Source organism: Meriones unguiculatus, chromosome 19 (genome assembly GCF_030254825.1).
Source record: "Meriones unguiculatus strain TT.TT164.6M chromosome 19, Bangor_MerUng_6.1, whole genome shotgun sequence".
NCBI classification, from domain to species: domain Eukaryota; kingdom Metazoa; phylum Chordata; class Mammalia; order Rodentia; family Muridae; genus Meriones; species Meriones unguiculatus.
In genome coordinates this window covers 68380528-68402586 of record NC_083366.1, presented here as the reverse complement: position 1 = coordinate 68402586, position 22059 = coordinate 68380528, and the positions used below count along the sequence as shown (strand labels likewise).

At 43.8% G+C, this 22059-nt stretch overlaps 1 protein-coding gene across 4 annotated transcripts in view; it reads right to left on the bottom strand.

Moving 5' to 3' along the window:
• The window catches only part of Faf2 (Fas associated factor family member 2), a 42875-nt gene that overhangs the window by 13209 nt on the left and 7607 nt on the right, over positions 1–22059 (bottom strand). The window contains exons 1-7 of one of the 4 annotated variants that reach the window (XM_060372389.1): positions 15573–15618; positions 12661–12729; positions 8032–8166; positions 4462–4538; positions 1963–2101; positions 330–415; positions 142–233 (exon numbers count right to left, since the gene is read on the bottom strand). In XM_060372389.1, coding sequence (XP_060228372.1) covers positions 142–233; positions 330–415; positions 1963–2101; positions 4462–4538; positions 8032–8166; positions 12661–12708 — 577 coding nt within the window. In that variant the 5' untranslated portion in view covers positions 12709–12729; positions 15573–15618. Of the gene's footprint in view, positions 1–141; positions 234–329; positions 416–1962; positions 2102–4461; positions 4539–8031; positions 8167–12660; positions 12730–15572; positions 15619–22059 lie in introns of those variants that run through there. The other 3 variants (XM_060372387.1, XM_060372388.1, XM_060372390.1) reach the window with 3 other exon arrangements.

The following is a 22059-nucleotide window of genomic DNA, read 5'->3' as shown; positions in this document are numbered from 1 at the left end:
AAAATTAAATGATATAAATCAAAACTGCAACTAGCATTATGTCTACCACAGAACAACCACCCAAGAAATGGCATGGCATTTTCCCACACTTCCCCAAGGATGTTCTGACATTCTCAACAAGGCAAAAGAAACACAACTTACCCCTGTACCCCTCAGGTTTGTTGGTAGAACAAGCCCAAAAAAGCATCCTGCTGTTTATTAGTGAGATAACTTCAGGTGCACAGAGAGTATTGCTAAGGAATAGGATAAAAACAATGTAAGAACAATTTGCTAACTCAAAACTGTCAGAAAAAAAAAAAGTCAACAAAGAAAGAGACTCATGTACTCACCGACAGAACTCATCCGAGTCCTGGTGGTCATCTCCATGAAGATAGACCAAAAGAAATCGAAGTTCCCGCTTGGCATCGTTAAGTGCCTGCGAGAGACAGAAGATCACTGCTCACTCTAAGACCCTGAACTACGAGTTTGGCTCAGGGTCCAGGTGGATGTAACTATATACTAATCAACATTAGCAACCAGAAAGTGGGGAGGGAAATAGGAGGGAAAAGGAAAGCAAGAAACTAAGTATTTCCCGGGCTTCTACCTATACACCCACCCTTGGCATCTTTCTCCCCATAAAGTCCAAGCCAAGAAGCTTTAATGAAAAGGGTTTAGTGTTGTTAGGATTTATGCTGCATCAGGCAATGAGGATAACCAAGGGGACACAAAGGAATCCTAACAAGTCAGAGAAAGCTGTGTTCATGGCTTAAAGGTTAAAAACAGGAGACTGTGACCATGTAAAAGCTACTTTGCAGCTACAAAATTCTTGCCAATAAAAAGACAGCTGCAAAGATGAGTTGGATGCAGCAGGACACAAGCAAGCACAAAGGACCAGGGCACCAAAGGCATTCTAAAGAGCGTGGTGTTCAGAAGATCTTCTGAGACAAAGCAGGTGTCCACAGGTCTTGTGTCACTCACATGGTACACTCCCAGTAACTGCCTGTAATTTCTGCATGGCTAATGGTAGTCTACCCTCAAGATCATGCCAAGAAGTGCTTGGCTTCCTTATCCCTGTTATCTGCAGCCCTGAGCAGGGTGCCTAAATTTTGTACAGATAGATAATACGTGTGGAGTGGGGTAGCAGCAGCCAGCAAGAAGACCAACTGTGAGATAAAGCAGATGTGGAGGAAAAAAGTGGAAGCAAGGGTGAACCGACCCTTCTCCAGAGAAGAATCAGGAGTCCTGGACACTCCAGAACAGAGCCTCTCTTTAACCTATGTCCACAGTGTTCCTTCCTTTCTCTGGCAAATTATCTATGCCTAACACCCAGTTTTCCTCCCTGAAAGGAGACAGTGGAAGGTCTTTGTGGCTTAGCTTGAATGAAACGAGCCACCTTGAGCCTATGTTCTAAATCCCATTCAGTTCTGTAAGGGATCAAAACAAATTCAGACTTTGCCTTTAAGGTGTGTACAGTTTGGTGACAGAGCAAGACATGAACACAAATCAATTATAAGTAGGAATGTGAAATTGTTATCAATTTAAAAACAGAGGGATGGAAAACAAAAGGGAAGGTCAGTACTTTAGAAAGGAAGGTAGGGCAAGATAGGGAACAAATGGAATGGTTAGAAGAGGACAGCATGAGTACCCCAACATGTTAGAAAGACATTCCAGGTAGAAGGAACAGCAGCAGCAAGGCACCAAGGTATGGAAGTGTTCAGGGAAGGGTGTAGGTGGACCCTGGGGAATGAGGAAACAGTTATGCAGAAAAGACATCAAAAGAAGATTGGTATTAGATCAAGGAGGCCTAGATAAAAGGTTTGGGCCTGTCTTTTTTTTTTTTTCCTTTAAATTTCTCCTATAACCAATGAAGAGCTGTTTAAGTCTTTTGAGTACAAGAGCCGTATGATCAGAGCTAAGCTACACTTTCCTTTGAGGACAGAATCATATTGGTAAGTTGGCATCTATTTGGTTTGTGGCACTGACCTGGCTGTACGTTCCCTGGTAGAAGACAGGGTGTGCCCTCCCATATTTCTCTTCAAAAGAGTGCATAAATGAAACAATGTCCCCAACAGGGTCAGTGACCCGGCTGCGAGGGTCAGGCCGTATAAAACGAAGAGCAAACCTGAGGAGGAAGGAATAAATATCACATGAATTGGCTTACTTAGTGCATATGGAGTGGGCCACCAGTTTGTACAGGCTTTTCTAACAGAGCCAGGGTCATGGCAGCAAAGGGAGGTGAATGATCAGCGAGTGGGCACTAACGCTCAAGGTAGCGCCTGACTCAAAAGCCACAGACTGCTGAGTGTTCCACTCTCTGCTCAAGAAGAGTACAGACCACCAGGACCACTACCTTCCAATCTGGCCTAACCCATGCAGAGTGCTTTCTGTAGAAAAGCAGGACTAGAAGGGTCGGATAAGGAAGACCACAATCCTAGACACTGTCTAACATGGCAGCCAATTACTTCAGCTGTCTTAAACACACTAAATTAAATGCTATTAAAATTCAGTGCCTCAGTCAACCTACTGTGTTTCAAGTGCTCAACAGACAAATGCTGGTCAGGGACTTGCATACTAAATACTACAAAGAATGTGTCTAAATCAAAAACTAAACGTGCACTGGGCATCGCAGCCTCCTCTCCTCTCTCTTCTGGGGTTCTGAGGTTTTTAACTCATCCTCTCAAGTTACCAGCAGGGACTTCAAACCTCAACTTAGTCACAATGTACTTGTTCGTCAATAAACTTGTTTGATGTGTTCACACTGATGGCACCCACAGAAGGAGTCATAAAACTGACCTCGTGTGGAGTACTGGTGGCTACTTTAGATGTAGAATGCAGTGTCAATGGGTCCACACATCTATTCCTAAAGACCCACCCTCTCATACTGCAGCACAGCCTTTTTCACACTCTGGGTTTCCACATAAGGTGTGGGGTGGAGGAGACTGGAATATTTCACATTCAGCTGCCTGGGTGACACCACTGCATTAAAATTAGTAAGACATGCCATGCATATTTTCCCAAGGAAAGCAAACAATATTTATTTTTTTAATTTTTAGCACAGAAAAAGCTTTATCAATTCTTAAGCCTATCCTTTTCTTTTGAGGGGGGAAAGGGGGACTGAGACAGGGTTTCTCTGTGTAGCCCTCTGGCTATCCTAGAATTCACTTTGTAGACTAGGCTGGCCTCAACATCCGCCTGCCTCTGCCTCCCCAATGCTGGGATTAAAGTTGTGTGCCATGATGCCCAGCTGAGGCCATTCTTTTTGTTGTTGTTGTTGGTTTTTTGGAGATAGGGCTGTGTAGCCTCGACTCAGGAATCCCAGCACTTGTGAAGCAGAGGCAGGCGGATCTCTGAGTTCTAGGCCAGACTGGTTTACAGATCGAGTTCCAGGACAGCCAGGGCTACAAGGAGAAACCCTGTCCTGAAACAAAGAAACAAGCAAACAAAAAACCCAACTAAATACACAATCAAAATAAAACAAAACAACAATGTCACGCTTTGCTACTGAGCAAGAGACCAATGGAAAACCATCATCCAGTCTCTGACCTTTGGTGGCTGGGTCCTTACTTCCAGCCTCTGCTGCTGAGAGCGAACACAAGTTAACCTGAACAGGGATGGGGGCTCGAAGTACACATTCTATTTCTACCTCCATCTGCTGGCCTGGACGTGATGCTCTCTCATTCACGCTCCTTACTCCTTTCCAAGCCCAAATCCTCTTGCTTCATTCTCAATTGGATTATAGATTTATGCTACCACTCCCAGGCTCCAATAAACAGTTCAGTATTTCAGAAAGCCTGGGCATAGCTCCAGATTACATTCTATGCTAAGCCTCATCTGCCAGGAAATCAGGTTACACTCAACATTTCCTAGCTCTGGACACCAGCTTCCAAAGGTAAATTCTTTGAATGGCACACAAAGAAAGCTAGATGGTAAAGGTGTGAAACAAGTGGGGAACATACTAAAGGGGTCCAGTGTCAGCAACCTAAGCATTGCCTGGGCAGAGGGAAATGTACAAAATACTGCCTAGAAAGATGCCAACAATCTATGGCAAAACGGGTAGTCTCTAAGCAAGAAAATCTAGTGGGATTGTGAATAGTCAGATAGAGAAGTGGTTTAGGGCAAAAGTTCCTGGAGTATGAAGTTAGGAGATAGATAATGGTAGTTAGAAAGGAAAGGGCATGGTGATTAACTCGGAATGTAGCGGTGACAAACATGGTGTGGGGAGGGGAAAGACCAATAAACATAGGCAGACTGATTTGATTCAACAGATTGTTGCCAGGACTAATTTAAAGCCATTTATAACACTTTCCACTATGCAACAATTTAAAACATTTTTTTGTTTTTACTATAGTAAGAGTGCAGGAAGAATAATCTGCCAATAAATTGGCTAGTCATAAATGATTGAGCATCAAGCTTACTCTAGTCTAAGTTTCAGCTTCAAAGCCTACCCAGTTGCTAGTAGTGTATAAACACAGAGGTACGTACCTAAATATATCAAGTATTGTGTAATAGGTAAACCGGAATGGAAGCATTATCAAGTAGTAACCCCATCCAAGCAGGCCCTGGAATTCCAAAAACAAAGTTAGAGCCCCATTCTCTTAATGTCCAATATTTCAGAAAACAGCTAGTTCGTACTTCGCCCCTACCCAGTATGCTGAACCCCTCTGACACAGCGCCCTCTTTCTAGCAGTTTCATCCTTCAATACTACTGCTTTTAGTATCACTTCATCTAAGACTTTTTTCCCCCACAAAATTTTTATCTTAAGTCTTCATAACATTCTCCAGCAACTACTTATATTCACTGTTAACTTCAAGCTTCTCCCCACATAACAAATTCTCAATCTTCCCACCTAATATTTAAACATCAATATATGGCACGGAAATAACGAGAGAGGTAATTTTTATTGTATACAACAGTAAGACTACTGCCATGAGGACAAGTCCTCATGTAGGTACTAATCTTAGTGAGAGCACTCTCTTATTCCTGTTATCTACACAGGCCTAATGCCAGCATGTCCAGTGTGATTCTCAGTGGACTCTAAAGCTAAATGGGGTCAGGATCTCAAGCACAAAGTGAGGCCCAGTTCAGGCTAAGGAAACATGGGCAGACAGAGAACTACTCCTTGAGTAGTTCTTGAGTAGTATCTTGTGTTTGTTTGTTTAAGATAGGGTCTCTCTTTGTAGTTCTGGCTGTCCTGGAACTATGGAGCCCAGGCTAGCCTGCCTCAGGCAACTGAATGCTGGAATTTCAGGCAGGTACCCTTACTCATCTACTTTAAATTTTCTTCCCTTTATGGCTTTGTTTTCTGATGTTTCAGTTACCCTCAGTCAACTGGGGTCTGAAAATATTAAGTGGAAAATTTAAAAACCAAACAATTGGTAAGTTTTAAAGTGCAACCGGAGTAGTATTTTAGAATAGTATGCCATGCAATTCAGTCCCACTCAGTGACGTTCTCTGTTCAGCCATCTACACATGACATCTGCCTTCTAGTCTCTTAGCAGCCATCCTGGTTAGGATATGGCTCTGAGTACTGCTTGTGTTCAAGTCATCCTTGTTTTACTTAACAATAGCCACTGCTAGGCATGGTGGTGTATATTTTAAATGCCTGCACTGGGGAGGCAGAGGCAAGTGGGTCTCTGAGTTTGAGGCAGCCTGGTCTACAGAATGAGTTTAAGGGTAGGTAGGGCCACATGGTGAGACCCCACTTCGAAACAACAACAAAATGGCCCCAAAGTGGTGATCCTGGAACTGCTGTGGCAAAGGGAAATGATGAAGTGGTCCCTTTAAGAGAAAAGGTAGGAGCTGGGACTCATGTGGGGAGGCTGTGAAGGAAGCACAATCAGGGCTGGCTTTGCTGCCTCACTATAAACAACAAGTGACAGCAGAAGCTTGCTGAAGATGGAAAGGCACTAAATAATAAGGCTTAGCAGTACTAGGAGTGTAAGGCATCTTCTCAAGACCTTACAAGTGTCTCCTCCACAGAGAAGGGTATAAGTAAGCGCCACAATTATCTAGGGAAACAGCTGTACTATGTTACCCAGTCTGGCCTCAAAACTTGTGATCCTCCTGCCTCAGCACTTTGTTTTTGCTTGTCTGCTTTTCATTTAATTTTTATTTTATATGTGCAGATGTGTTTTGGGAGCCTGATGTCTATGTATATGTGTACCTGGTGCTTGTAAAGGCTGGAAGAGGGCACTGGATCCCTGGGACCAGAGCTACGGACAGTTATGAGCTGCCATGGGGGTGCTGGGAATCCAACCCAGGTCCTCTGCAAGAGCAGTCAGCACTCCTAATTGCTGTGCCATCTCTGCAGCCCAGCCTTTTTTCTCTCCGAGTCAGTACCTCAGGATAGAGCCTGGGCAGTCCTTGAACTAGAGATCCTCCCATCTCAGCTTCCCAAGGGCTAGGATTATAGGCATGTACCACCATATCTAATCTAAAGTCATTTCTGAAACATTATGTACTCCAAACACACATATGAAAAAGTATGATAATGTGCTAATTTTAAATGCTCTAGGATTAAATGAAGTGCTTAAATTTTTTTTTTTTAAATTCTAAATGCATGTGTAAGAGGTGAGTGTCATCACTCATAGATAAAAGAGAAAATCTCCAGAAAGTTCTTTGGAGTTCATGATCAGTTATATATCTAATTTCCTTAATTAGACTGTGAGAAGTCAGATTGTAAACAGGGAAGCTAAGACAGAAAGACCTACAGTTTGAAGATAGCCTGGACTTTGTAGTAAGATCCTCCTCAAAAAGAAGGGCAGTGGGGCTGGGAAAGTGGGTCACCAGATAGAGGGCACCAGATAGAGGGCCCTGCTGCCAAGCCTGATGGCCTGACTTTGATCCCTGTGACCCACATGGTGGAAGGAGAGAGCTGCCTCTCTACAAGCTATCCTGACCTACACACACACACACACACACACACAAAATAAATACAATGTAATAAGACAATGTGTACAAAAGAAAGGAAAAGAGGGGAGGAAGTCAGTGAGAGAGAGGAAACAAGGGAAAGAAGAGGGAGAAAAGGAAGGGAACAGGAAAGGATGATTGGAAAGGGTAAGGGAAGGAGGACATGAGAGTAATGAGCTCTTTCTTAACCTCTACATACATCCAAGCGACAGTACCTGGTGTACTCTAAAATGCCCTATAAATCTAAGTGACCCGCCTCTTTATTACCAGCCCATCAGGACCAATTTCAAAACACTCCCACAGATTCTAAGTACTTTCTTAAGTACTATGTCCCCCTAGCTGTCCTGGATTCACTCTGCAGATCAGACTGGTTTCAAACTCACAGAGATCCACCTGCCTCTGCCTCTTGAGTACTAGAAAATTAAAGGCACGCACCACCATGCCTGATTTTAGCATTTCCTTAGAAGTAGCTAAAGTCAAGTAAACTTATGTCACTTATCAGATTTGAATTTAATGGTGGGAGGCTGCCAGCTGCTGCAGGTAGTAGCTCATAGAGCAATCTGCCAAGGAGGAATGTGCAAGGTCTGAGGCAGCCTGTTCTACAGTGAGCTCCAGCCTGGGCTAGAGTGAGTTGTCGGCCAGTCTGGGCTACCAGTGAGACCATGTCTCCAAACACAACAAAACACACACAAAAGGGGAGTGGCCTGGAAGCTGGCTCAGAGTAAAGAGTGCTTACTGCTCTTACAAAGAGCCAGGTTTGGTTCCCAGCACCCTGTGTGGCTCACAACAGCCTGCCTCCAGTTTCCAGGGGCACAGTGCTCTCCTCAGGCTGCCATGGGCTCAAGTAGAACACAGACATATGCCCAGAAGAAGCTCTAATGGCCTGCAGACATCTCAAAAATAAGCTGCTCAAAACAAGGTACAGAAAACACTCCCTCAGTAAAGAGCAGAAAAACAGTTCTATAGCAATTCATTTAAAAAAAAAAAAAAATCAAGGGAATCGAATGAACCTACTAAGTCTTCCATGGGCCCGTAGCTAACAATTTAATACTGTGAACATTTCTTTTGCTCTACCATACAGAGATAACAAAACCAAATGGGTGAAATCACTAACAGGGGGATATTCTATCTACAAAACTTGCCCTTGGTTGTGGTCTTGAGACAACATAGCTGTAGATCCTGTGATCGGCTGTATTAACCTGTAGGGGTCTGGATGGAGGTGGATTGAAAACACTCGGTACACCTTCTTGCTCATTCAGTCTGTCCTGCACTGCAGCCTGAGAAGGAAAACAGAATGGCAGAACTTCAGTGATGCTCAACCACTGGGAGGAAGCTACTACCTGGCATCTCCAAACAAGGTGAGAACGACACGGCAGTCACTTGGTGAGTACCTAAGGGATTTCACCCTGCCCTACTACGGGGCAATGACAATTTTCACATGGTAGGAAAGACCAGGCAACTTGTCTTGAAGCCACATCACATAGCAGCACATTACTAATATCAGTACATGCTATTCACAATGGCTAAAATATAATGTGCTTCACCATACAATCCCAGGAAAAGCACGGACATGTGGACAGCACCCACGGGGCCGTGCCGCAGGCAGCGCTGCTTGTCAGTGTCGAGCAGACAGTTCTGGCAAAGAGGATGTAGTCTGAATACAGCTCCGCAGGCCAGAAAGAGACTAACGCACAAGCCTTAGACTCCTTATGTGCAAAAATAAAGGAAACTTAGTGCTTACAACTAATCCGGAAAAACCTTTTTTTTTTTTTTTTTTTTTTTAAATAAAGACACAGATTTGTTAAGAAAAAGTGAGAAAGAGCTCTTCAAAGTGGAGGCATCTGAAGGGAAGGTCAGCATAATCTGAGAATCTGAACATTCAGTGCTGAGCGGGAGCTCGGCTGCGTGCTTGCTTGCATGTATGAGACAGAAACCACTGCTTTAATCCCAGAACTCAGGAGGTACAGGCAGGAGGATCAGAGTTTGAGGTTATCTTGGGCTATCGCAGGGAGTCCAAGTCTAGCCGTGGCTAAAGACTATCTCAAAAACAGAATGAAACAAAACAAAGTCATCAAGGAAAAAACCTGAATATTCATGTTAAAAACAAAACAAAACAAAAAACCTTCATTCTCTCTCTAAATGCTAAAATTTAATTCTGTCTCTGAAAATAGTTTTCTGTCCCAGTTTTGTGACAGGAATTGGACATATGGCTCCTCCACTTCCACAATCTACTCAGACCTGATGGAGTGCCTCTTTTGTCACTATTAAAGGGATTGCTGGGCTGGAGAGAAGTCTCAGAGGTTAAGAGCACTGTCTGCTCTTCCAAAGGTCCTGAGTTCAATTCCCAGCAACCACCTGGTGGCTCATAACCATCTATAGTGAGATCTGGTGCCCTGAGGCACATGCAGGCAGAATACTGTATAAATAATAAATAAATCTTAAAAAAAAAAAAAAAAAGGGATTGCTCCATCTAACAGTGTTAGGGAAAAATGTAACAATGCCAAGAAGACCAGTAATGTAGTTTAGGGGTAATTAGTTATCTGTCAACTTGGAAACCACGTTCAACAATATGGGCAGCCAATCAAATCAACTATGATAATGACGACCAACAAACAAACAAACATCCAAACAACAAAACAAAAAACAAAAAAAATAAAAACCTCAAAGCCACTCTGGACACTGCAGCTCTGGTGTCACAGTAGTTTGTGTATACTGTCACCACCAGTGCAAGGAAGACAATGCATCCTGACTCAGCAGAGAACCTGCTCTAGGAGAACAGGTATACAAATTTGCTACTTGAGAAAGCAGCCTTTGAAATCCTGTTCCAAGTCTCTCAGCTTTTAACCTGCATCAGTATCCTATCAAAACCTACCATCAGGACCACAGAACTGATTCAGCGTGTTTCTAGGGACTAAAGCCTGCAGGTCATTTTGTCATTCCTTTGAACTTGCAGTTGGTGACAGAAGGGTCCTTGGGAGGGCTGTGTCTTCTAGACTTAAGAACTAGATTTAATCTTATGGTTTGACTAATTCCAGGTGGTCAATCATACTCAGTGGAGACAAAGTAACATTTCAGGGCCGTCGCGCTGGCTCAGAGGGTGTCCTAAGCAGAATTTGATTCAAGCTAGCATCATCTGGGAAGAGGGAAGCTCGACTGATGCCTCGCGGACTTGCCTGAAAGGCTGGGTAGTGGTCATGCACGCCTCTAATCCCAGCACTCGGAAGGCAGAGGCAAGCGGATCTCTGTGTTCGAGGCCAACCTGATCTACAGCCAAGGCTACACAGGAAACCCTGTCTCGAAAAACAATAAAAAAAAAAAGGGGTGGTGGTGGTGGTGGTACTGCTAGAGAGATGGCTCAGTGGTTAAGAGTGCTGTGTACTCTTCCAAAGGACCCGGGTTCAATTCCCAGCACTCACGTGGCAGCTCGCAACTGTCTGCAATGCCAATTTCAAGATCTGACACCTTCACACTAATGCACATAAAATAAAAAAAAGACTGGCCCAGCAAGTCTGAAAGCAACTCTGTGGTGCTATGAGGGACCAGCTTATTGTGGGTGATGGCATCCCGGGGCAGGTGGTCCTGGGTGGCACAGGAAAGCAGGCTGAGCAAGCCATGAGGAACAAGCCGGTAAGCAGCGATCTCCACAGCCTCTGCTTCAGCTCCTGCCTTGAGTTCTTGGTCTGACTTCCCTCAGTGATGGTCTGTGATGTGGCACTGTACACTGAAATAAACTTTCTTCCAAGTTGCTTTGGTCATGTATTTTATCACAGCAACAGAAACTCTAGGACAGCAGTTAAAAGCGCCTGCTGCCAAGCCTGCCACCCTCCAAGCTTGCTCCCCAGGACCCACATGGTAGAAAGTGAAACAATTACATACAGAAGAAAGCCTGCAAGGACACATACTAATGCAACTGTGCTTACCTTACAAAGTGTAAGAATTTTCTTTCTTTTTTTTTTTTTTAGACAGGATTTGTCTAATAGCCCTGACTGTCCTGGAACTCACTTAGTAGACTAGGCTGGCCTTGAACTCACAGAGAGCCACCTGCCTGTGCTGGGAATAAAGGCATGCAGCACCACAGCCAGCCCATGTTTAAACTTTTATAGGAATATTTTGTTTCTGTAATTGTAAAAACACAAAACATTACCACTGAAAATAAATCTTTTTTTAATTTATTTAATTTCATTTTATGTGCATCAATGTGAAGGTGTCAGATCCCTTGGAACTGGAGTTACAGACAGTTGTGAGCTGCCATGTGGGTGCTGGGAATTGAACCCAGTTCCTTTGGAAGCAGACTGTGTTCTTAACCACTGAGCCATCTCTCCAGCCTTGGGAATAAATCTTTCCATCCACACTTAAGTTATGCAAAGTAATCTCACCAAGCAAGCAGAAATTTTAAAAAATGGACACAAATATTTTTTTTTTAAGATTTATTTATTTTATATATAGTGTTCTGCTGCATGTATGGCTACAGGGCAGCAGAGGGCGCCAGATCTCAATGTAGATGGCTGTGAGCCACCATGTGAGTGCTGGGAATTGAACTCAGGACCTCTGGAAGAGCATCCAGTGCTCTTAACCTCTGAGCTATCTCTCCAGCCTGGATATAAATCTTTTTTTTTTTTAAAGCAAGCTTTATTTTCTGAGCGCACAGGGAGGCTGTCAGCTCGGGTCCGAACCATGTCCTGAGGGGAAACCGTATTGCATTTTTTTTTTAAGATTTATTTATTTTATGTATATAAGTGTTCTATCTGAATTTACACTTGCCAGAAGAGGGAATCAGTTCACACTATAGATGGCTGTGAGCCACCATGTGGATGCTGGGAATTGAACTCAGGACCTCTGGAAGAGCAGACAGTGCTCTTAACCACTGAGCCATCTCTCCAGCCCCTGGATATAAATCTTTAGCTCATAAAATACTCAATCTTCGGTAAACGCCTAGCTATCAACAGTGGTTACCCCTAGGAAAGAGGAAAATGAGGAACAAGAGAGGAACTGCAAACAACCCACAAACTACTCCCATGTTCTATCATATCTGATGAGCAGAAAGCTGAAACTACATTGCAGACCACTGGAGGGTTAGGAGCTGAAAGGAAGGCTCATGCCTATTCTGCTCACGTTCCCCCCCCCCCCTCTTTCTCTGAGACAGGGTTCTGCTATGTAGTTTGAGCTGGGTTTGAACTCCTAATCTTCCACCCTGGCCTCCCAAGTGCTGAGATTACAGGCGGGTGTCACCATGCCTAGTTTATACCTCTCCCAAGCCTACCTTTTTCCTATTTGAAACATTATTTATAGATTTATGATGTCAACAGAAATTAGAGACCAAAACAAATGCCTAAATGAAGTAAAATGAAAAGGATAACTGAATTATTATGCCAAAGGGAAAAATAAAACTTCAAAAACAAAACAAAAACAAAAATCTGTCTCGAAAAGCCAAAAGAAAAAAATCTAAATATACGAGTTTTATGCTGGGAGCAATTAACAAAGCTAAAATGAAATTCTTGTTTTCAGCAGGCCTCCGTTCTAATTACATTCTAGCAACAATAGCTCAGAGCGACTGCCAGTGCAGGTGGGAGGCAGCGGAAGCGCGGAGGAGAGCTCCTGATGCTAGGAAGACACGGGGAGAGTCACTACACTAGTGTAACTCTGTTTTCACGTTCCGTACTTCTACATGTGTATCTGAAACACAGCTCTGAAATGAAAATGATCAAAAGCCGGTCCTCAGAGGGGCTGCCGCAGCAGGACTTCACTGAGCGTGGGAGGGTGGGTGCCCGTACCTCCATGTTCCAGTTATGCTGCTCCAAGGCAAGGCGACACTGCTCCATGGACTCTATGCCCGTCAGATCCTGAAAAGAAGGTGAGGCACAGGTTACTGTGGAGCTGGGCTGGGGCTCAGCTGGTAGAGTGCTTGTCTACTTGTGCATGCACAAAGCCCTGGGTTCCCCCTCCCACAGCACACAGAGCAGGTATGCAGCACATGCACGGATTAGCAACTGGGAGGCGCAGAGGAAGAGCCACTGCTGGCAGCAGGAAGGCTGGTGAGGTAGCTCTTTAGTACGGTGCTTGCCCTGCACACACAAGGCCTGAGGCTGCCCCAGACCTACCCACACAACACCAGGAACTGGCTCTCTACAGAGAGCACGACTGGCCTTCCAGGTTCCTTTCTCACTAGCTCCCTTCAGGCATGCACTACCCAGCAAACCTACACTTCATATGTACATCACATGCCTAAAGATTCCACAGTGCTAGGCCCTTCCACACAGTACAAAAGCACAGCCTTCCCGCCGCTCCTGGACCTTTCACTCTACAAATGCTTCCTTCTACGTGCTATACGGAGATGAGGTGAGGTGGTGTCAAGTCTCCCTGGCAAACCACAGGGACACAGTGATTTAGCTCAGCCAGACTGATAAGACAAACAGAGTTTCTTGCCTTGATTCTGTGCTCCGTATCCAAGGACAAGATGTTTAGTTCTGGAATTTAGTTCCCTTTATGTACAACATTTAATCTGGATTTAATCTGGACTAGATATCCTTTCCAAACTTTTTTGTAACAATTATTTGTGTGTGTGTGTGTGTGTGTATGCACAAAATTCAGGGACAACACTCATATATATGTGCAGTCCAAGTACAATTATGCCCTAGGAGGCCAGAAGACGGTGTTGGATACCCTAGAGCTGGAGGCATCATGTGGTTGCTGAGAATATAACTTGGGTCCTCTGGGAGAACAGACATTTTTGTTTTGGTTTGGTTTTTCCTGACAGGGTTTCTCTGTATAGCCCTGGCTGTCCTTAACTTACTCGGTAGACCAGGCTGGCCTGAAACTCATGGATCCACCTGCTTCTCCCTCTGGAGTATTGGCAGGTAGCAAAGCACCACTACCTGGCGAAGCAGGCAGTTCTTCTAACTTCAGAGCCACCTCTCCAGTCCCCTTTCTAAATGTAACAAACAAAACCAGAAAACTTGGTTTCATCCCTTTCCGCCTTTGTGATTTATTTTTAGTTGTTTCGAGACAGGGTTTCTCTATGTAGCCTTGGCTGTCCTGGAACTCCCTCTGTAGACCAGGCTAGCTTCAAACTGCCTCTGCTGGGATTCAAGGCGTGTGACACCAACAAATAAGTGCTGTTGAGTGATCATCCCTTCCTTCCTTGAGACAGGCTGTCACTGTGCAGCCCTGGCTGTCCTAGAACTTGATATGTAGTCCAGGTTAGCCTTAGCCCCCAGTGACCCAGCAGCCTCTGCCTCCCTAGCCTGGGTTAAAGGTGTGCACTACTTGCATTTCTGAGACAAGTCTCAGTGAACCTGAAGCTCAAGCACCGTGCCAGGCTCCGCTAGAGCTGCAGTTACAGGTGCCATCACCCTCCACCTTTGAATACAGACTTTGGGGCTGCGAACTCAGATTCTCATGCTTGTGCCAGAGGCGCTTTAACCAGCTGAGTCAGTTCCTCATCACTATTAATAAAAATGTATATATGTCTGAAATACTAAAGAACAAATTCACTAGCCTAGGAGGTTACACCTGTTATCCCTTGACAGAGAAAATTTCAAGTCTGAGAATAGTCTGAGCTATATGAGAGCCTGTTACACACACACACAGGAATAAACCTAAAAATGCTCTTGCAGAGGACACGACTTCAGTTTCCAGCACCCACCTAAGGTGGCAATCATCTGCAAGCCCAGCTCCTGGGAGATTCAGTGCCTCTGTCCTTCATGGATACTTACACTCACATGCATGTACACATAATTAAAAATCAAAATAATCTTTAAAACATATAAATACAAACCAGGCACAGCAGTACACGCCTTTATTCCCAGCACTCAGGAAGCAGGGAATCTGTGAGCCTGTTCTATAGAGAGTTCCAGAACAGGCAGGGCTACACAGAGAAAAACTGCCTCAAAACAAACAACAAACAAAAGGACTCTGGCTGGGCACAGCAGTGAACCATTCCAAACTCAGGGCTAGTCCAGGCTACCACCACCAGGCCCTGCCATTCATGCCCACCAGGAGTTATAAAGACACACTGATTTCCATATAAAGTCAGTGGCAACTTAAAAAAAAAAAATAAAGAAGAAAAAAAGCATCTGTAATTTCCTAACCTGACAGCTCTTCAGAGTAAACCTGGCTTAAATTCAGGTCCTCCAACACCTGATGGGACTTGAGACAACACTGGGAAAAAGAGCCACAATTGGAAGAAAGGTTTAACTTCGTAACTATGGCTCCTTCTCCCACTAATCTCTCCTGCCATAAGTCAAGTGTCAGGAACTGTGCCACACCTCTCTGGCAGGCCCAGCTGAGTGTGTCTCACTCCCTTACTCTCTCACACATCTCCTTCCATGAATTAACCGCCTGATGATTTAGGATCTGCACTCGGATACAGCAATCACACGGAAGTATACTGACAACATTAGAGAGCTGGGTGAGCCTTCTCACTGGGGCCAACCAATCCCAAGTACTATGCAGGCACTGGGAGTGTGTGAAAGGCTTCCCTCCATCCAGCCCTGCTCTAACTTCCATCTAGTCAGAAGTTAAGGAAATGACAATGACCTGGAAAACAAATACTGAATACTATGCCTCCTGACCTCACTCTTGGGAGTATACGTCAGAGACAATCACAACAGGCTGGGCACGTAAGAATGCACCCACGTTTTAACCAACTATCTGGACATGGACTGGGAAAGCAGGATATACTCACCTGGCTTTCCTACGTGTTTCTCTTTTCACATCTCAAGTGTTTATACTAACACATGCAGTAGATGCCTCCACTTGGCTTGCTGAGGCTTGTATTTTAGGTTATTCCCAGAGTAAAACTTGGCAATAACCAGGTAACCTTTGTTCTCTCCTTCCTACCAAACAAGACAGCTTTGCTTACTCAGGAGAAAACAGAATTTAAAGTCCACCCAGAAAGTGATGAGGCTTTGACCTGTGATCAAACTCTTATAAAAGTTTTCATTGTTTAAATTCTGAGCTTCCAATTTAAATAGCAGCAATTCCCACTTACTGAGCACCTACACTCGGTAATAAGCACTGTGTATGTAAAACCGTCATTTCAACAATGAGAGAACTAAGTGTCCATTGGTCACACTGCCTGGCCAGTGACGCTTCATAACAGAGGCAGGGTAGACAGTAAAAGGTTGAAAACAGCCAATGTCCAGGCTGGGCTCTCTTATGCAGCAACGCCTTCTATTATTTGATAACCTCAAAACAACCTCCCAATTCTTAATTCAGAAAATTTAAACGTTTATTGAAAATAAACGTAATTTGGTGGGACGGTGATGGCATAAGCCTTTAATCCCAGCACAGGCAGAGGCACTTGGCTCTCTGAGTTCAACAACAGATGTTACTATACAGTAGGACTGTGCCTCAAAAACAAACCAACCAACTCTTAACAACCCTTGAAGTTTCCTTTAGAATCAGATTGGAAATCACTGGTTAGCCCTTTAGATGCTAAGCTAAATGCCTTATGCCAACCAAGACCCAGCTACACGATGGCTTCCTAAATATTTGATATTTCAACGAACCCAAATGTTTCGAAGGCAAGTATCTGAACCATAGTTAAAAATATGACATAAATACTGGGGACATAGCTCAGCCAGAGTATCTGCTTAGCATGTATGAGATCACAAATACACATACAGCCACAAATGTACATGTTGAGTGTACACACACATTCACAAATAAACCCACACGAGTCTCTTATCAAGCAGTAACAAATGGGTAGAATAAGTGGATAAACCACTGTTAGAGTTAGGGGACACCAGAGTCCTCATACTTCCAGCCATTTTTTTTCATCATTGACTAGGTCAGTAACTGTAGGCATCTTTCTTAGGTTCAGTTTCCTCACTAGGCACATGTCAACACAAAGCACTTGCACTCTTGGGTTCTGAACTTGCGTCATCTCAGTAGATTTAACAGTGATGAAAAAGGCATGTTAAAAAGACATTCGTGAAGTGTTGTGAAATGAGCCTGAATTTGCTTAAGTTTGGGGGAAATCAAATAACATGATCTTTCACTGAACCCCACTCTAGAACCCTTTCATTCGTGGCACCTCACTAAAGCACTGAGCTTGGCCAGGTTCCTGTCAGTGAGTCTTCTGCTCAGAAGCAAGAACAGCCTAAGACCCCACCATCATTCCCCATCTTCTAACCTCTCCCCTTTGGGAAAATCTGCTTCTGTATGTGTCAAAATAAGATTTTAAAATTTAAGTGAAATACAAACCACAAATTGGAAAGACTTTGTAGCCTTTATTTTTAAGTATACAGGTGCCCTGCACATTTGTCTGTGCACCATGTCTATGCACTGCCCACAAGGGCAGTAGGTAAGAGGGTTTCAAATCCCCGGGACTAGGGTTGTGAGCTATTTTATTGGTGCTGGAGATTAAACCCAGGTCCTCTGGAAGGCATCAGCGTTCTCTTTTTTAAGACTGATTGATTGATTATGTACTGTGTTCTGTCTGCATGTCTGCCTGTGTACCAGAAGAGGGCACCAGATTTCACTATAGATGGTTGTGAGCTACCATGTGATTGCTGAAAATTGAACTCTGGACCTATGGAAGAACAGTCAATGTTCTTAACCTCTGAGCCATCTCTCCAGCCGGCATCAGTGTTCTTAACCAGTTTCAAAACATTAATATTTAATCACAAATACTTTGAATCCTCAAGTTGGTTTCGATTCTATACCTATAAAAAATAGCAGGAACATCTTTGTGTTCGTTACCTTCTTGTTGCTATGACCAAACAGACAAAACACAAGGGAGGAGTTTAATATGGCTCCTAGTTTGAGGGGACACAATCCATCATGGCGAAGAAATTACCCTGCATCTTCAGTCAAGAGAAAGACCAACTCTTATTTCCTCTTTCTCTTTTTCATTCAGCCTGGGACCCATCCTCTCTGGAAACAGCCTCACTGACACACATTTGGGATCATCCTAGCTGATCCCAAATCTAGTCAAAGTGATATAAAGAATAACACTCCTTGTCAACTTGACACCCAAACACATTACTTTAAATAATAACATTACACCCCAGTCCCCAAAGTTCCATGCTCACCTCTAAGGCAGAAGGCACTCAAGAACTGGAGAGGCAGCTCAGCAGTTAAAGTCCTCACTGCTCTTCAGAGGGCCTGAGCTGTTCCCAGCACCCCATGGCAGCTCTCAACCACAGGTAACTTCAGTCTCAGAGGACCTAATGCCCTCTTCTGCCCTCCGAGGGCACAGGCACACAAACAGAATACAGATATTGATGCAGGCAAAATGCTCCTATGCATAATTTTTTTTTAATTACAAAATGAATTTAATTCATCTGTAAAAGTTCTTCAAATCAGCCAGAACAGTGGTGCACGCCTTTAAACCCAAGCACCCAGAAGGCAGAGGCAGGCGATCTCTGTGAGTTAGAAGCCAGCCTGGTCTACAAAATAGATCCCACAACAGCCAGGGCTGATGATACACAGAAAAACCCTGCCTTGAAAAAAACGTTAAAACAAGTCCTCCAAATCTTAACTGTAATAGCATTGCTCAAAAACCAAGTACCAAATTCTACTGTGAAACAGTAGGCAATCTCTTTATTTTTATTTTTGTAGGCACTCTCTTAACTGTGAGTCTCTGTACAATAAAAAGAAATAAAAATAAAAGTTATGTATTTCTAACAATTTTGGCTCCGGAAAAAAAAAATCCATTTGAAAAGGGGAAAATGGTGGCATAACCAAGAACGATCAAGCCAAAAGCAAGATCCAAACAAATCCTGCACTTGTATGTCTAGGATCTGGGTCCCCTGGTCTGGGCTCCAGTTATCTGGACAGACCTCCCTCTCTGGCTCTGCAGCTGCAACACACACAGCCGTGCTTAGGCCAGACCCACTCTTCCTGCAGCTTTCCTCGAAGCTATCCCTTGGTACTGCCATCTTCAACATCCTAGGGTCTCCACTGCAACTTAGGAGTCATCTTTAAAGCTAAGTCTTAAGCAGCCCAGGCTGCCTTTGATCTTGCTAAGTAGAAGATGCTGGCCTTGAACTCCTCATCCTCTTGCCTTTGTTTCCCAGATACTGGTATTACAGGTATGTCCCCTTCATTTTCTTTTAGCCTTCCACCTTATGTCATAGGATGATATGGTGTACAGGCTTTTTTGTTTGTTTTTGTTTTTGTTTTTAATTTATTTTGGGTTTTTGAGAAAGAATTTCTGTGTGCAGCCTTGACTGTCCTGGAACTTGGAGACAAGGCTGGCCTCAAACTCACTGACTCCTTCCTCTGCCTCCTGAGTGCTGGGATTTAAGCATGAGACACTAATGGTGATCTAGTGCACAGGCTTTCAAACTTGAGACCTCTCAGCTCCCAAAACTATAAGAAACAAATCTCTGTTTTTTATAAATTACCCAGCCCTGGGCATTCTGTTGTAGGGTAACCAAATGTTCCAAGGCGTACAATGTATTCTAAGTCTCTCTTGGTTAGTACAGCAACATTCCCTTTTACCCTTGACTTCTCTGAATTTCACCCTCCTGGTCTAAATGAAACTTTACGTTTTAACCTGAGAACACCTGTAATAGAAGTTGTGGTTTCTTTAAAAACTCAATTATGCTATGTAAATATATTTGTTCTAATCCCAAGTGTAAGATTTCAGTTTGTCTACAGTTGATAATTGCCTCTGCGGGCCATGGTCTTTGCCAGATGGTAATGGCCAGCCTCATGCAGCATGGTCTAGGACTATGAAGGGATATAAACAGGAGAGCCCAGAAAGAGAAGGGTGGCAGTTTGGAGAGACACTGGAGAGATACTTTGTGGCGCAGTGGCTTGGAGGAGACTTTTTGCTTCGTTTGCTATTGACAGAGACTGAGCCCCCAAAGAACTCACTGACCCTAAACAGCCAGGAGAAGTAAAGGGGTCTGCGCCCCTTCTCCCAACTAACCTTTTCTTACATAGGGTTAAAAGATTGGTGGAAGGGAGGTGGAGGTTTAAATACCCAAATAAAATAGCATTTAGAAGCAATCACTACAGACACCCCTTCCTTGAAGACTTTCTCTCACAATTTCTTTATCCTTTATCCTATTCTCTTTTCTCCTCCTTACAAGTCTATCTTCAGGAAGAGGTGATGAGGAACTTTACATCTATAATTAGAACCACAGTTTGACTCTGCTGTATTTTCCTCCTTAAAACTGTCATTCAGGGCAAAACACTTGGCCTGGCTGATCAAGCCCCTGGCTCCATGCTCAGCAGTAGAGCGGAGGCACCACCCAAAACAAAACCCCAACCTGCCACAAGGCAACAGACCCACTTATCTGACTTTTAAAACAAATTAACAGGGAGACAGAAAGGTGGCGCCAGTGACAGGAGAGCGGCCAGAACAGAGCGAGACTTCCAGGTTACACCTCAGTTATAACTGCGCAAGCTTCCTACTGATCCTAGCCAACTAGGCAGTAACAGAACTAACCTTGTTTGCTTATTTGGAACCTTAGTCAAAGTACATTCAATAAAGGCTCAAGCAACAACATACTACACTTGTAAGTCTCGAGGTGTAATCAGAATACATTCGCCAATATCCCTTCCACAAAGACGACTTTATTTACTTAAACCACTGCCTTCAACTCTCTAAAATTTTAGCTCACGATCCCTATCACTCCCTCCAACACTACTTGCCTTAGGACTCTCCTATTTGTATAATCGCTCTGATACATCTGCATTCTGCAACCACAAGTTCAATTACCTCATGTGGTGGTGTGTATCTGTAATCCCAGTCATCCGGCATTTACCTGGGAAGAAGCAGCCAAAACCAGCCGGGGTTATATACAGCAAGACCTCCTTGTTTTAAGGGGTAAGGATCTGGGGATGTGAGGCACTGCACTGCCCCCCAACACTGCACTGGCCCAAAGAAGAAGAAGAAAATATATATGTGTGTGTGAACATGTAGACATATATACATATATATATATGTGTGTGTATATATATACACACTGAACATGTACATGTAGACATTTTCGGCTCATTATTTCTTAACCAGTACAAGTATTTCCATAACATTTACATTATACTAGATATTATCAAGTATATAAGATGTGTTTATTTCACATATAACTATTCTACCATTTTATATAAATAACTTGAGCATCTTTAGAGCTTGCTATCAGGATGAATTCTTGAAACCAATCCCTCAGATACCAATGGACACCTGTCTACAGCTCTCCACTGACTCGATAGAGACCAGCTACTCACTTCTGGGGTCAACCCACAGCTCTCATCACTACAATAACTGAAGAGCCTGCCACAATCTAGAAACTTTTATCCAGGTGAGAAATTCTCTTATAGGAAAGCCCTTCCTCAAAATTCTCTAATTTCTCCATTGTGCTAAGCTCCACTGTGTTCACCCTGTCTCGCTTGCTGGCTATAGCCTGTCTCTTCCTACTACAGTGTCAGCTCTCCCAGGGGAAGAAGTGTGCAGATGCGCTACCGCACCCAGTGCCTACAACTTTAGCTGGGTTCCCGAGAATGGGGTAAGTCTATGTGCAGGATATACACTGCAGCATCATTTGTGGTAACAAAAAAGAAAAAAAATTGTCCATAAATGTCATGGTGGCACAGGCAGCACTGGGAGGTAGTGGCAGGTGGATAACCGTGAGTCCAGGCCAGCCTGCCCACAAATTCCAGTCAGCCAATTCCAGGGCAAGCCAGTTCCTGGTCAGCCAGAGGAATAACATGGTTAAGGCCTTGCCTCAAATTAATTAATTAATTAATTAAAGTAATGCTTAACAGTCAGGTATTTAGTATTTGCCAATACTTCAACTATATTAACACTAAAGCAACCCTGTGAGGTAGATAATATTAGTCCACAAAGAAACTATGCCACAGAGGACAAATGATAAATTGCCCAGAGCTGAAAGTTACTAGCTGGAGAAGGCAGAATTCTGTCCAGAATCAGTCTTCACCGTTTCAAGTACATACATGTCCCTGTAAGAGAAAAACGTTCTCTTGCCCAGTGAGGATGGCAACTCTAGCAAAGCCCAGCTGCTAGGGAACCCAACATTGCGCACACCGCTGGGCTTTGTCTTTACAGGCAGACAAGCAGGCAGCCATCTTCTGATAAACAGGAATAAGCCCACCAGCATGCTTGCGTTTCTAGCAAAAAAACATTGGGTTTCTTTTAAGGAGAATGAGCCATAAACACCTGCCAAACAGGAAGTCTAATCCCCCATCATTTCAGT